Genomic DNA, 12447 nt, shown 5'->3' on the forward strand with positions numbered 1-12447 from the left:
ACCGGCACGAATATATCGACATTCCCGGATTGTTGGGTTGATGGTGGAGAGCAACTTTTAAATGGAAAGATGCAAATTTAAATTTACAATTGTTAACAATGAGGGGACAAACAGGACTGTTGAGATTATTATTGTCTGTGTGGTGAGCATATACTGTACATGTAGGTCTAAGAGACAGACAGAAGACACAGGCTCAGTATGATCAGGCCAAGTGTGACCAGAGGAGTTAGTGTTATCACAGCTCTTGTCTATCTTGACTTCCCCTCTTCCCCTCTGAAGATTCAAATTCAGAAAAAGCATCAGATAAAACACAAACTACAAATTTTACCGTAATAAAGCTTTTGTCCATTCTTTTATGTCACATTTCCATTATTAAGCTGATGTATCACTGCATAGTACCTTAATTTCTCAAAAATATAAAGCGAATAAAAATGGCAACCATACAGTATATTCAGTTTTGGCAAAATTAATATTGTCAATGTGATGGAATGTTTTTTACCAGCGCCATTGTGAGAAGATTGCTCTCCCTGTAGCCATGAGCTGAGATGAGCCTTCGGAGGTATCGATGTGTAAGTTAAGCCTTTTCGGTAACACTCTTGTGACTTTTTAGGTGGGCCAGGATGGAACCATTCAGTGTGGCTACAGGGTCAAGCGGGAGCTCTACCTGCCCATCTACCTCATTGACTTTGCCATCTTCTATGTGGTCCCTCTACTCCTGGCTATCGTGCTGTATGGCCTGATAGCACGGATCCTCTACCTCAGGTACCTTATGCACTCTGGGACACCCAAAGAGAACTGTCAGAAATTGAGTTTTTTGGCATAGTTTGATGATCTATAATTACCAAAGACAAGTTCATTGACTATAACGCTCCACCAATCAACGAGGGACGGAGTTCTGTTTCCCCCTGGAACAACAGGTGGAGAGGAGAGCAAGCTGTCCATCAATCAGCCAATTGACCAATCAGCCAATTAGCCAATCAAGTAACATGTCAAACTATTGTCTCCCACTGTTGTCGCCGATGGCCCTGATGCCCCCTGCCTGCGTCCCATCCCACCAGCCCCCTGCCAAACCGTCCTGATGCCGGCACCGTCAGCACTGGGGCCCCCACGCTCCACCGCAGCTGCCGGGAGGGCGCTGAGACGGGGAAGGGCGCCCGACAGAGCCGGCCAAAAAGTGCCCTGTCCTCCAGGAAACAGGTGAGTGTGGCGGGCCATCACCTTATAATGACCCCATCTATTCCCTCTCTCCCACTCATTTGTTTTTTTTTGTATCTCCTGTTCCATTGCCTTATAAACTGTATGTACACAGATCAGCCACAACATTAAAACAACTGACAGGTGAAGTGAATAAAATTGATCATCTTGTTACAATGGCACTTGTCATGGTGTGGGATATATGAGGCAGCAAGTGAACAGTCAGTTCTTGAAGTTGATGTGTTGGAAGCAGGTAAAATGGGAAAGCGGAAGGATCTGAGCCACTATGACAAGGTTCAAATTGTGATGGCTAGACGACTGGGTCATCTCCAAAACGGCAGGTCTTGTGGGATGTTCCCGGTATGCAGTCGTTAGTACCGACCAAAAGTGGTCCAAGGAAGGACATTTGGTGAATCAGCAATAGGGTCATGGGCGCCCATAGGCTCATTGATGCACATGGGGAGCAGTGTCCAGCCCATCAAGTCCGATCCCACAGAAGAGCTACTGTAACAAAAATTGCTGAAAAAGTTAATGTTGGCTATGGAGAAAGGTGTCAGAACACACAGTGCATCGCAGTATGTGGCTGTTTTGGTGGCACGAGGGGGACCTACACAATATTAGCCGGGTGGTTTTAATGTTGTGGCTGATTGGTGTATCTATATAAGCGTTTGATCTGAAGAGACTTTGCGAGGAGCGGGGGGCCAATGATTGCCTCTTTACAGCACTCTGATGGCGGCAGTCCTCGCACATCTATTGCTCAGATAAGCAACAACACTCGTTCTCAGTGCAGAGGCCTCAGTGCCCCTGCGATTATAACCCCACTCCGAAATGGTTGGTTTTCCCTCCCAGCTATGGACAGAAAAAAATGTAATTCTCAACGAGCCTCTCTGTGCCCAGATTGCATGGGCTGGGGTGCAGTCTTGTCATTGTGCTCCCTTACGACTAGAATGTATATTTTCTCCCTGGCTATTTCTTCTTAAAAGCGCTCTGCCCCCACCCCCGCTTTCGCCTTTGTTTTATTATGGCAAGGAAAATGTCTTTCTTCTTCAGAGACCTTTTCTTTCTCTTTAACCTTCTTTGTTCTGTCTCCTTTTGGAAAAAGTCCACCAATTTCTCTAATTAAATGCAATTTAAATTGAATTATTTTTACCCAAAAGGAAGTAGAAAATAGAAGTGGATGATGTACATGAAGGGATTTCTTCCGTGCAACCAATAAATCATTAAAACATTGTTTTGTTGTAGTGTCCAGCTTTTATTCCATCATAGCACAGGCTCTCCCACAGTATTAAAGAGTGTCTTCGTCTAATTTACTTTAACTCGGGTAACATTACTTGTTTTCAATAAAATACAGCAATCACTTTGAAGCACTTCTAGAAAATAAACTGCAGTACAACTGAACTGATCTGTAAAAGTCCACCCAACACGCTTTGTCACTGTCGCCATAGCTAGCTACATACTACAGCTACATTTTTACATTTACATTTAGTCATTTAGCAGACGCTTTTATCCAAAGCGACTTACAAGGGAGAATAACATTCAAGCTACATTGCGACAGAGATTAGTGTAACAACAACATTAGTATAACAATAAATACTGCAAGGTGGTGCTAAGTAATTGTAGGTTAGGACAGGAGGTACTAACTGAAGAGCTGGGTCTTCAAGTGCTTCTTAAAGACAGAGAGGGAGGTCCCCGCTCTGTTCATTTTTGGCAGCTCGTTCCACCAACGTGGAACTACAAATGATAATAGCCTGGATTGCCGTGGCTGTATGGCCGGCAGAGCCAGGCGACGCTCATTTGACGAGTGCAGCATCCGGGGGGCAACATGTGCTCTTACAAGAGCATTTAAGTAGGCGGGAGCATTCCCAGCAATCACTCTGTAGGCCAGCATAAGAGACTTGAACTTGATGCGGGCGGCTACAGGTAACCAGTGGAGCTCGATGAGCAGCGGAGTGACATTTGCCCTCTTTGGCTGGTTGAACACCAGTCGGGCCACCCCATTCTGTATCATCTGTAGTGGCTTCACCGCACAGGCCGGCAAGCCTGTTAAGAGGGCGTTGCAGTAGTCGAGACGGGACATCACCAAGGTTTGTACCAGCAGTTGAGTGGCATATTGGGTCAGGTACGGCCTGACTTTTCGGATGTTGAGTAGTGCGAAGTGGCAGGACCGGGAGACGGCGGCAGCATGGTCCGAGAATGTCAGTTGGTCATCAATAATGACACCAAGATTCCTTGCAGCCTAGGTAGGAACAAGAGATAGAGAGTCGATTTTAATATCAATGTTGTGATAAATACCTTGTATGGCTGGGAAGACCAGCAGTTCCGTTTTCGCTTTTCCGTTTCTGATTTTATGACCTAACTGAGAAATTCCAATTTTCTGAAAATACATTTGTTCATTTACATTTACACCCCTTTTGGATTGCATTTAAACTTGCTGAAAAGGAGTTTTTCAAACAGGAGTGAATCTATGTTCCCAAGGCCCTCTGTCCCCAGGGTGTATGTTCCCAAGGCCCTATGTTCCCAGTGCCCATGTTATCAATGGCATATGTTCCCAGGGCCCTATATAAACATATCACTGCTGATATCCGCAGCTTAAAGCAGGACTGCAGGAGGGCTGAGCCAAGATGGTAAAAGACAAAACTCAATGTTCACTTTCTACACATGAAAGAGCTTTTGACCTTGCGTAATCAAAAAAATCAAGAATGCAAGAACATTGTATTTTTTTACTTATTCACAACTAATAAACGCAATCCCGAGCTCTGTCAAGCACAATCAATCAGCTTGTACAACCTGCTCCTGCTGCTATCCTTGCCACCTCAACTGAACATTGTGAATTGTATTTATGTTTTTTTGTCATTAAGGTCAATAGAATCAGATCTAGTACTGTGCCCCTGTCCTTCGCTTCTGATTCACCTCATAGTGTTTTAAATGTATTCAACAAGTTGTCCCTACTATAATGCACAACCTCATAGAGATTCTTTCTCATCTGCGCCGTTCTCTCGCCTTCCGTACTCACTATTATAAACCTGCCCCTCTCCTCTGCCTATGTCCCCGATCAATTTAAAACAGCTAGTGTCCAGTCTCTTTTAATAAACCCGGTCTCGAGCCTTCTGTTCCGAACAATTTTATACCCATCTCAAAACTACCTTTCATTTCCAAAGTACTGGAAAAACTTGTCGCTGAACAGCTTCTTCAAGTTGTTAAAGGGAATCATATCTTTGACAAATTGCAATCTGGTTGTCGCCAAAATCACAGTACTAAAACTTCTTTGTTAAGAGCCATGAATGACATCCTTATACAGGCTGATAGGGGGGAACACTCCATCCTGGTCTTACTCCATCTGAGCGTTACCTTTGATACCATTGATCACTCCATCTTCATTAATCGACTAAATACTTGCGCTATCTCAGGGAAGAGCTCTACACTAGTTTATTTCATATTTGTCAAATCAAAGTTTTACGTTCTCTATGGGTAACTATTTGTTCTCATCCGCTGTTATATGGGGTGCCTCAGGGGTCAATCCTCGGCCCAATTCTTTTTTTCTCTCTCTCTGCTCTCCTTGGGTCAATCTAACCACTTGGGGTGCACAAGCCAGTGTATCATCAGTGCCGGTCCCAAGCCCAGATGAATAGAGAGGGTTGCGTCAGGAAGGGCATCCGGCATAAAAACCATGCTAAATCAAACATGCGGACAACAAATCTGATTTCCATACTGGATCGGTCGAGGTCCGGGTTAACAACGACCGCCACTGGTGTCGTTAGCCAATAGGGTGTCAGTGGAAATTGTGCTACTGTCGGCCGAAGAAGAAGAAGAAGAAGGGGAAGGCGTGTCCGGAGACAGCAGGAGGGGAAGAAGGGTAGGAGAGTAGAGTTGAGAGTGGGAACTTTGAACATTGGCACTATGAAGGGTAAAGAGAGAGAGCTGGCTGACATGATGGAGAGAAGGAAGGTAGATGTACTATGTGTACAAGAGACCAGGTGGAAGGGGAGTAAGGCCAGGAGTATCGGAGCCGGGTACAAACTGTTCTACCATGGAGTGGATGGCAGGGGAAATTGGGTAGGGATAGTCTTGAAGGAAGAACGTGTCAAGAGTGTTTTGGAGGTGATGAGAGTGTCTGACAGAGTGATGAGCATGAAGTTGGAAACTGATGGGGTGATAATGAATGTGGTCAGTGCATATGCTCCCCAAGTTGGGTGTGAGATAGAAGAGAAAGAAGAATTCTTTAGTGAGTTGAATGTAGTGGTGGAGAGTGTCCCCAAGGGAGAGAAAGTGGTCGTTGGAGCAGATCTCAATGGGCATGTTGGCGAAGGGATCAGAGACAAACGTGACGAGAAGGTGATGGGTAGGTATGGTGTCAAGGAGGGGAATGTGGAAGGACAGATGGTGGTCGATTTCGCCGAAAGGATTGAATTGGCTGTTGTGAATACGTATTTCAAGAAGAGGGAGGAACACAGAGATATTTGAGAGATTAGTGACTGCAAAGTGGTGGTAGGGGAGTGTGTTGCTAGGCAGCATCTCATGGTGGTCTGTAGGATGAGTCTGGAAGCCAAGAAGAGGAAGAGAGTGAAAGAAGAGCCAAAAATAAAATGGTGGAAGTTGAAAAAGGAGGAGTGTTGTATGCAATTTAGGGAAGAGGTAAGGCAGGCAACAGATGGGAATGAACGGTTACCAGATGACTGGGAAACAACTGCAGAAGTGGTAAGGGAGACGGCTTAGAAGGTACTCGGTGTATCATGCGGGAAGAGGAAGGAAGACAAGGACTCTTGGTGGTGGAATGAGGATGTACAGGAGAGCATAGAGCAGAAGAGGTTGGCGAAGAAGAAATGGGATAGTCAGAGAGAAGATAGTAGACAGGAGTACAAGCTGATGCGGCGCAAGGCGAATAGAGAAGTGGCAAAGGCAAAGGAAAAGGCATATGACAAGTTGTATGAGAGGTTGGACAGTAAGGAAGGGGAAAAGGACTTGTACCATTGGCAAGACAAAGGGACCAAGCTGGGAAGGATGTACAGCAGGTTAGGGTGATGAAGGTTAATGATGGCAATGTGCTGACTAGTGAGAAGAGTGTGTTGAGATGGTGGAAGGAGTACTTTGAGGAGTTGATGAATGAAGAAAATGAGAGGGAGAGAAGAGTGGATGATGTGGGGATAGTGGATCAAGAAGTGCAGCAAATAAGCAAGGATGAGGTGAGAACAGCATTAAAGAAGATAAAGAGTGGAAAGGCAGTTGGCCCAGATGACATACCTGGGGAAGCATGGAAATGTTTAGGTGAGATGGCAAAGGTGTTCCTAACGAGACTATTTTACACCATCCTGGAAAGGGAGAGGATGCTGGAGGAGTGGAGAAGAAGTGTACTGGTACTCATCTTCAAGAATAAGGGAGACGTACAGCGCTGTAGTAACTACAGAGGAATAAAGTTGATCAGCCACAGCATGACGCTATGGGAAAGGGTAGTGGAGGCTAGGTTAAGAGCAGAGGTGGGGATCAGCCAGCAGCAGTATGGTTTCATGCCAGGAAAGAGTACTACAGATGCAATGTTTGCTTTAAGAATGCTGAAGGAAAAGTATAGGGAAGGCCAGAAGGAGTTGCACTGTGTCTGTGTGGATTTAGAGAAAGCATACGATAGGTTGCCGAGAGAGGAAGTGTGGTATTGCATGAGGAGGTCGGGGGTGGCAGAGAAGTAGGTAAGAGTGGTACAGGATATGTATGACGGCAGTCAGACAGTAGTACGGTGTGCAGTAGGTGTGACAAAGGCATTCAAAGTGGAGGTGGGATTGCATCAAGGATCAGCTCTGAGCCCTTTCTTGTTTGCAATGGTGATGGACAGGTTAACAGATAAAATCAGACAGGAGTCTCCGTGGACTATGATGTTCGCGGATGACATTGTGATCTGTAGCGAGAGTAGGAAGCAGGTTGAGGAGAGCCTGAAGAAGTGGAGGCACGCATTAGAGAGAAGAGGAATGAAAGTCAGCAGGGGTAAGACAGAATACATGTGCCTGAATGGGAGGGAGGGCAGCGAAAAGCTGAGAATGGAAGGAGTGGAGGTGGAGAAGGCGGATGAGTTCAAGTACTTACTGTCGACCATCCAAAGCAGTGGAGAGTACGGGAGAGAGGTGAAGAAGAGAGTACAGGCAGGGTGGAGTGGGTGGAGAAGAGTGTCCGGAATGATCTGTGACAGAAGGGTTCCAGCAAGAGTGAAGGGGAAGGTCTACAGGACGGTAGTGAGACCAGCTATGTTGTACGGTTTAGAGGCGGTGGCACTGACAAAAAGGCATGTGGCTGAACTGGAGGTGGCAGAGATGAGGATGTTGAGATTTTCATTGGGAGTGACAAGGAAGGACAGGACTAAGAATGAGTACATTAGAGGGACAGGTCAGGTTGGACAGTTTGGTGGAAAAGTGAAAGAGGCGAGATTGAGATGGTTTGGACCAGGAGTTCATACCCATATGTACCGGTTTCGGGAGGGAGACATTTGGGCAGTGGAGCGCCAACATTGCAAAGATTTTATTCATGCAGGTAATAGAACGTCTCGCTCACACAACAGAAAGGTAAACTTAGTAATGAATGGGGGATGGTGGCTCAGGCGGTAGAGCTGGTGGTCTAGTGATCTAAAGGTCGCTGGTTCGATCCCAGGCTCCTCCTGCTAGCAGGCTGTAGTGTCCTTGAGCAAGACAATTAACCCCTCATTGCTCCTGATGGCTGCGTCCGTCGGTGTTTGAACAATTGTAAGTCGCTTTGGATAAAAGCGTCTGCTAAATGACTAAATGTAATGTAAATGTAAATGAATGACAGAGTTTGTATGTTGTGCTTGTGCTCCGGACCGCAGGCGTTGCATCCTGTGCCTCACGCTCCACTGGAAGACAGAACAACATATGAGGACTCTCCCAACTGGGTCCGACCAATCAGCGCTAAAAAGTCTGATTGGAAAGACCAGGAAAAGCTGCGCCGCCACAGCAAAGCAAGCCCTATCCCCTGCAGACGTGGCTTCACCACGCCCTCCTCGTCTGCCACATACCCCAACCACACAGTAACCTGCCAGCCCTGAGAACTGTTTTACCTCCTTCTTGGTCTTGAGTCTCGGACTGTTCGCAACCGCTACAGTTTTATCTATCTTGGGTCGGACCAGTGCCCCACCCAATTGGTACCCCAGATACCGTACCTCCCTCCACCCAACCGCACACCTCTTAGGGTTGGTGGTGAGCCCCGCCGACCTCAGGGACTCGAGTACTGCCCCTATATGCTGCATGTGCCACTCCCAGGTGTCACTGTGAATAGAAACGTCTAAGTATGCCATGTGCAAACGCAGAACCCAGTCCAGGAGTCTCTGAAAGGTGGCTGGGGCCCCGAACAACCCAAATGGAAGCGTCACAAATTGATACAACCCCTGTGGAGTGGAGAAAATCGATTTCTCCTTGGACTCTAGCGACAAGGGAATCTGCCAGTCGCCCTTGTTAAATCCAGATCTCCACATGGTGGTGTATGAAGGATGTGCGGCCAGGCAGGGGGGAGAAGACAACAGATAACTGGCATTGTAACATCGGCGAAACATGGTTACAGGAAAGGGCTGGGTTAGAATTGGTCGTTTTTAGACCCTCCGGCCCCAACTCATCCCCCTCGAATCACCATGGTGGCCAGAGCCACGGATGCTGCCTCCTTCCACTGCTGCCTCCTTCCACTGGCCAACCCGCCCTGTGACCACAAAGGGCCCTTCCCACTTAGGGAGTTAGGGAGCAACACTAATACCCTGTCTCCCGGTACAAATTGGCCCCTCTGTCATATAAGTGGCGCTGCCGTTCCTGGGCCTGGAGCAAATTCTCCCATGACTGCTGTCCCAGTGCATGTAGCTTCGCTCTCAGGTCCATAACATACTGTATCTCGTTCTTACTTGTACTAGGACCCTCCTCCCAGTTTTCTTTAATAGCATGCCCCGGGGTCTCCTGCCAATCCCATGGAGGCCTGGGGAACCGCCCGCACCGCAAACAACAGGGAGTCCAACCACGTGTCCCAATTGCGGCTATCGTCATGAACAAACTTCCAAATTATGTTTTTCAGCATTTTATTAAAGTGCTCCACAAGACCGTCTGTCTGGGGATGGTAAACACTGGCCGATTTGAGTGGACGCCCAATAACTCGTAAAGTTCGCGAAGTGTATGCGACATAAAGGAAGTGCCCTAGTCGGTCAGGTAGAGGATTGACTAATTGGCACGTGGTACAAGTGGCGCACCATTCGGGCACATCTGCCCAAATGCCAGCCAATAGAAGCGGACCATTATCCGCTGCATAGCTTTATCATGTCCATGGTGCCTCGCCATCGGGTTATGGTGAGCCGCCTGGAAGAGCATTTCCCGGCGGCTTTTCGGCACCAACAACTGGGTTATTTCCTCTCCCGACTGAGTGTCACAGCTCACTCAATATAACCTGTCCCTAATCAGTGAAAATTACGGGTGAGTGAGCGTGGCGTCTGGGCACATCAAGACACCATCGATTTTAACTACTCCCTCAAAGGCCCCCATGAAGGGTATCGTCCCACAACTGCTCCAGCGGAAAATCATCCGTGGAAGAGACTGCTGGGACCGTGGAAGAACCCAGTGGGGACTCCTCAGCTCCTCCGCAACAACCACTAACAACCCCTCAAGAATGGTCTCCCAACAGAGTCCGACCAATCAGCGCTAAAGAAGCTGATTGGGCAGACCCGGAAAAGCTGCGCCGCTATGGCCAAGCCAGCCCCGTCCCCTGCAGATGTGGCTTTACCACACCCCCCTCGTCTGCCACAGTTAGTGCTTAAATTTGTTCTTACTACTAAATTTAGAACTGCCTCGGATCATGTGGACCATACATTAGAGTCCTGGAAGATGATGTTGCTGAGCTTGAACTACATGTAAGTGGCATATTAGAACAACTCCTCTTCTTCTTCTTCTTCTTCTTCTTCTTCTTCTTCTTCTTTCGGCTGCTCCCAAAAGAAGAAGAAGAATAAGGGGAGAAGAAGGGGTCGCCACAGCGGATCATCTGCCTCCAATACCTTCTGTTCTGCGCATCTTCCTCCCTTAGAACAACAATTAGTTAAAGAATAAAATAAAATAAAATATTACATCTTCAATATTACACAAAAAAAGATTTACTGCCAATAATAACCTGATTAACCAAATAACCTATTATTTATCTTTTATGCATATCTTGATTTGAGTGTGTGTCTGTTTTTCTATATGTTTAAGTCCAGTATCCTTAAATTAACTCTGTGGTGTTTGCAGTTGGTTAATTTTACACAAGCTGACTATAGCAGTAATTTCCAAGCAGGTTTGACAATGGATTATTTCGCTTTATAGGACAAGGTAACATAAGATAAAGATGCTTTATTAATCCCCAAAGGGATGTGGTGCGTTCCGGGGCCCCTGGGGGGACTGCTTGCCGTTGTGGGTGTGGGTTGGGGTGTGGGGGGCGGCTGTTGGACTTCTGCGGCGCGGCTTCTCTGCAGCGGGCGCCCCAGGTGCTGGGGGTGGCGGAGGGCCTGTATACCTGGCGGCCTGCTGGCATTGCTGGGGGAAGGGTGTAACATCGAGGTGCCCCGCGCTGGGCGCACGCTGCTACGTGTATGGGCACTTGGCACTCACGCAAGGGGTGTCTGGTCGGCTGCGGTGGGGCGGGCCTCCCCCTTGTGCGGGGCGTGGGTGGGCATGGGGGTCCAGCCGGCTCACCCGTGGGGCAGGCAGCTTGGGCGGGGTGTCGGTCTGGTACCGTGGGGCCAGGATCCCGGCCCGTGGTCCGTGCCTTGTGCCCATGGCCCGGGTTCTGTGCCGGCGGATGCGTCTTGTGCCTTGGGGGTGGTTGCATGTGTGCACCCCTGGGGTGCGGGGTCTCCTCGTGCTCCCTGGGACTGGGTCATGCTCCTCGGGGCTGGGCTTGGGGGTTGCTCCACGGCCCTCTGGCTTCTCTGGGGACCCAGGGGCTTTCCTGCAGCCGTAGGGTGTCCACGGGGCTGCGGAGTTTGGGGGGGCTTCAGTACCCCCTCCGCTGCTTGGAGGCGCCGCGACATATTACCGACCTTCTACACCAGTACCAATGGGGATAAGTCATGTACACTCACCGGTGGACACACACACACACACACACACACACACACACACACACACACACACACACACACACACACACACACACACCTGCTTCAAGGGCACCCGAGCACCTTCCCGTTTGCATTTCTCTCCTTTCCTGCCTCATTTACTGCCATAACTATGACAGGAAGATGCCACGTGACCAGTTGTAGTTCCAGTTTTCCTGGACCTAATTCACTGTTTTTCAATACATTTGTCATCCAATGTTTTTGTGTGAATGTTGTTTGTTTCTATGTTTATTTGTCTCACCCATGGTGATTCTCCCCCTCTTGGAGTAGTGATCAGTTGTTTATAGACCCAAACATGATAAATAGTTCTCCAAAGAAGGGGGTTGGTGGTGGTTCTCCAAAACAAAAAACTGTGCTCTTGTCATTCTACAGGTCGTCCACAGGACAGAGTTATTGCAGCAGTTCTTGATAATTTAAGAATTAATAAAGAGTTGCATTGCAGGTTGAGAACTTGAACTCCACATGCAGACTAACTCTGTCCTGAATGCAATGGCATCCAAATACTCTGCACAGGTTAAAAAAATAATAACAATTAATCCCCAATGGGAAATTCCTGTGTTGCAGCAGCAATGGCATACATGACAAAACACACATAATTTACACAAACACACATTGTTTTTGAATAAATTGCTGTATATCTATTTATCTATCTACCGTAATTTCCGGACTATTAAGCGCACCTGAATATAAGCCGCACCCACTGAATTAATAAATATATATATTTTGAACATAAATAAGCCGCACATGTCTATAAGGCGCAGGTGCCTACCAGTACATTGAAATAAATGAACTTTACACAGGCTTTAACGAAACACGGCTTGTAACAAAAATAAATAGGCTTTAACGAAACACGGCTTGTCACAAAAATAAAAAATTAGCGGTAAACAGTAGCCTACCAAGAAAGTCATTGGTCATTATCTTCCTCCTCCCGCGCACTAAAACCACTGAAGTCATCTCCTTCGGTGTCAGAGTTGAATAGCCTCAGAATTGCTTCATCCGAGGTTGGATCGTTTTCAATGTCACTCTCGTCACTTTCATCCGGAGGCAAATTCCCCGCTGAGCTCATGCTGCCCTCTTCAACACGCAGCAGTCCAGCCTTTCCAAACCGATAATAATAATAATAATAGTGGATTTTTTGACAA

At 47.5% G+C, this 12447-nt stretch overlaps 1 protein-coding gene across 1 annotated transcript in view; it reads left to right on the plus strand.

The window, feature by feature from the left end:
- The window catches only part of trhr2 (thyrotropin releasing hormone receptor 2), a gene marked incomplete at both ends in the record, with an annotated part of 89852 nt that overhangs the window by 2696 nt on the left and 74709 nt on the right, over positions 1 to 12447 (plus strand). Inside the window, 2 exons of the mRNA XM_080002345.1 lie at positions 611 to 762; positions 1059 to 1197. Coding sequence (XP_079858471.1) covers positions 611 to 762; positions 1059 to 1197 — 291 coding nt within the window. The remainder of the gene's footprint in view (positions 1 to 610; positions 763 to 1058; positions 1198 to 12447) is intronic.

This window comes from Zeus faber (assembly GCF_960531495.2).
Source record: "Zeus faber genome assembly, chromosome: 6".
Classification (NCBI taxonomy): Eukaryota; Metazoa; Chordata; class Actinopteri; order Zeiformes; family Zeidae; genus Zeus; species Zeus faber.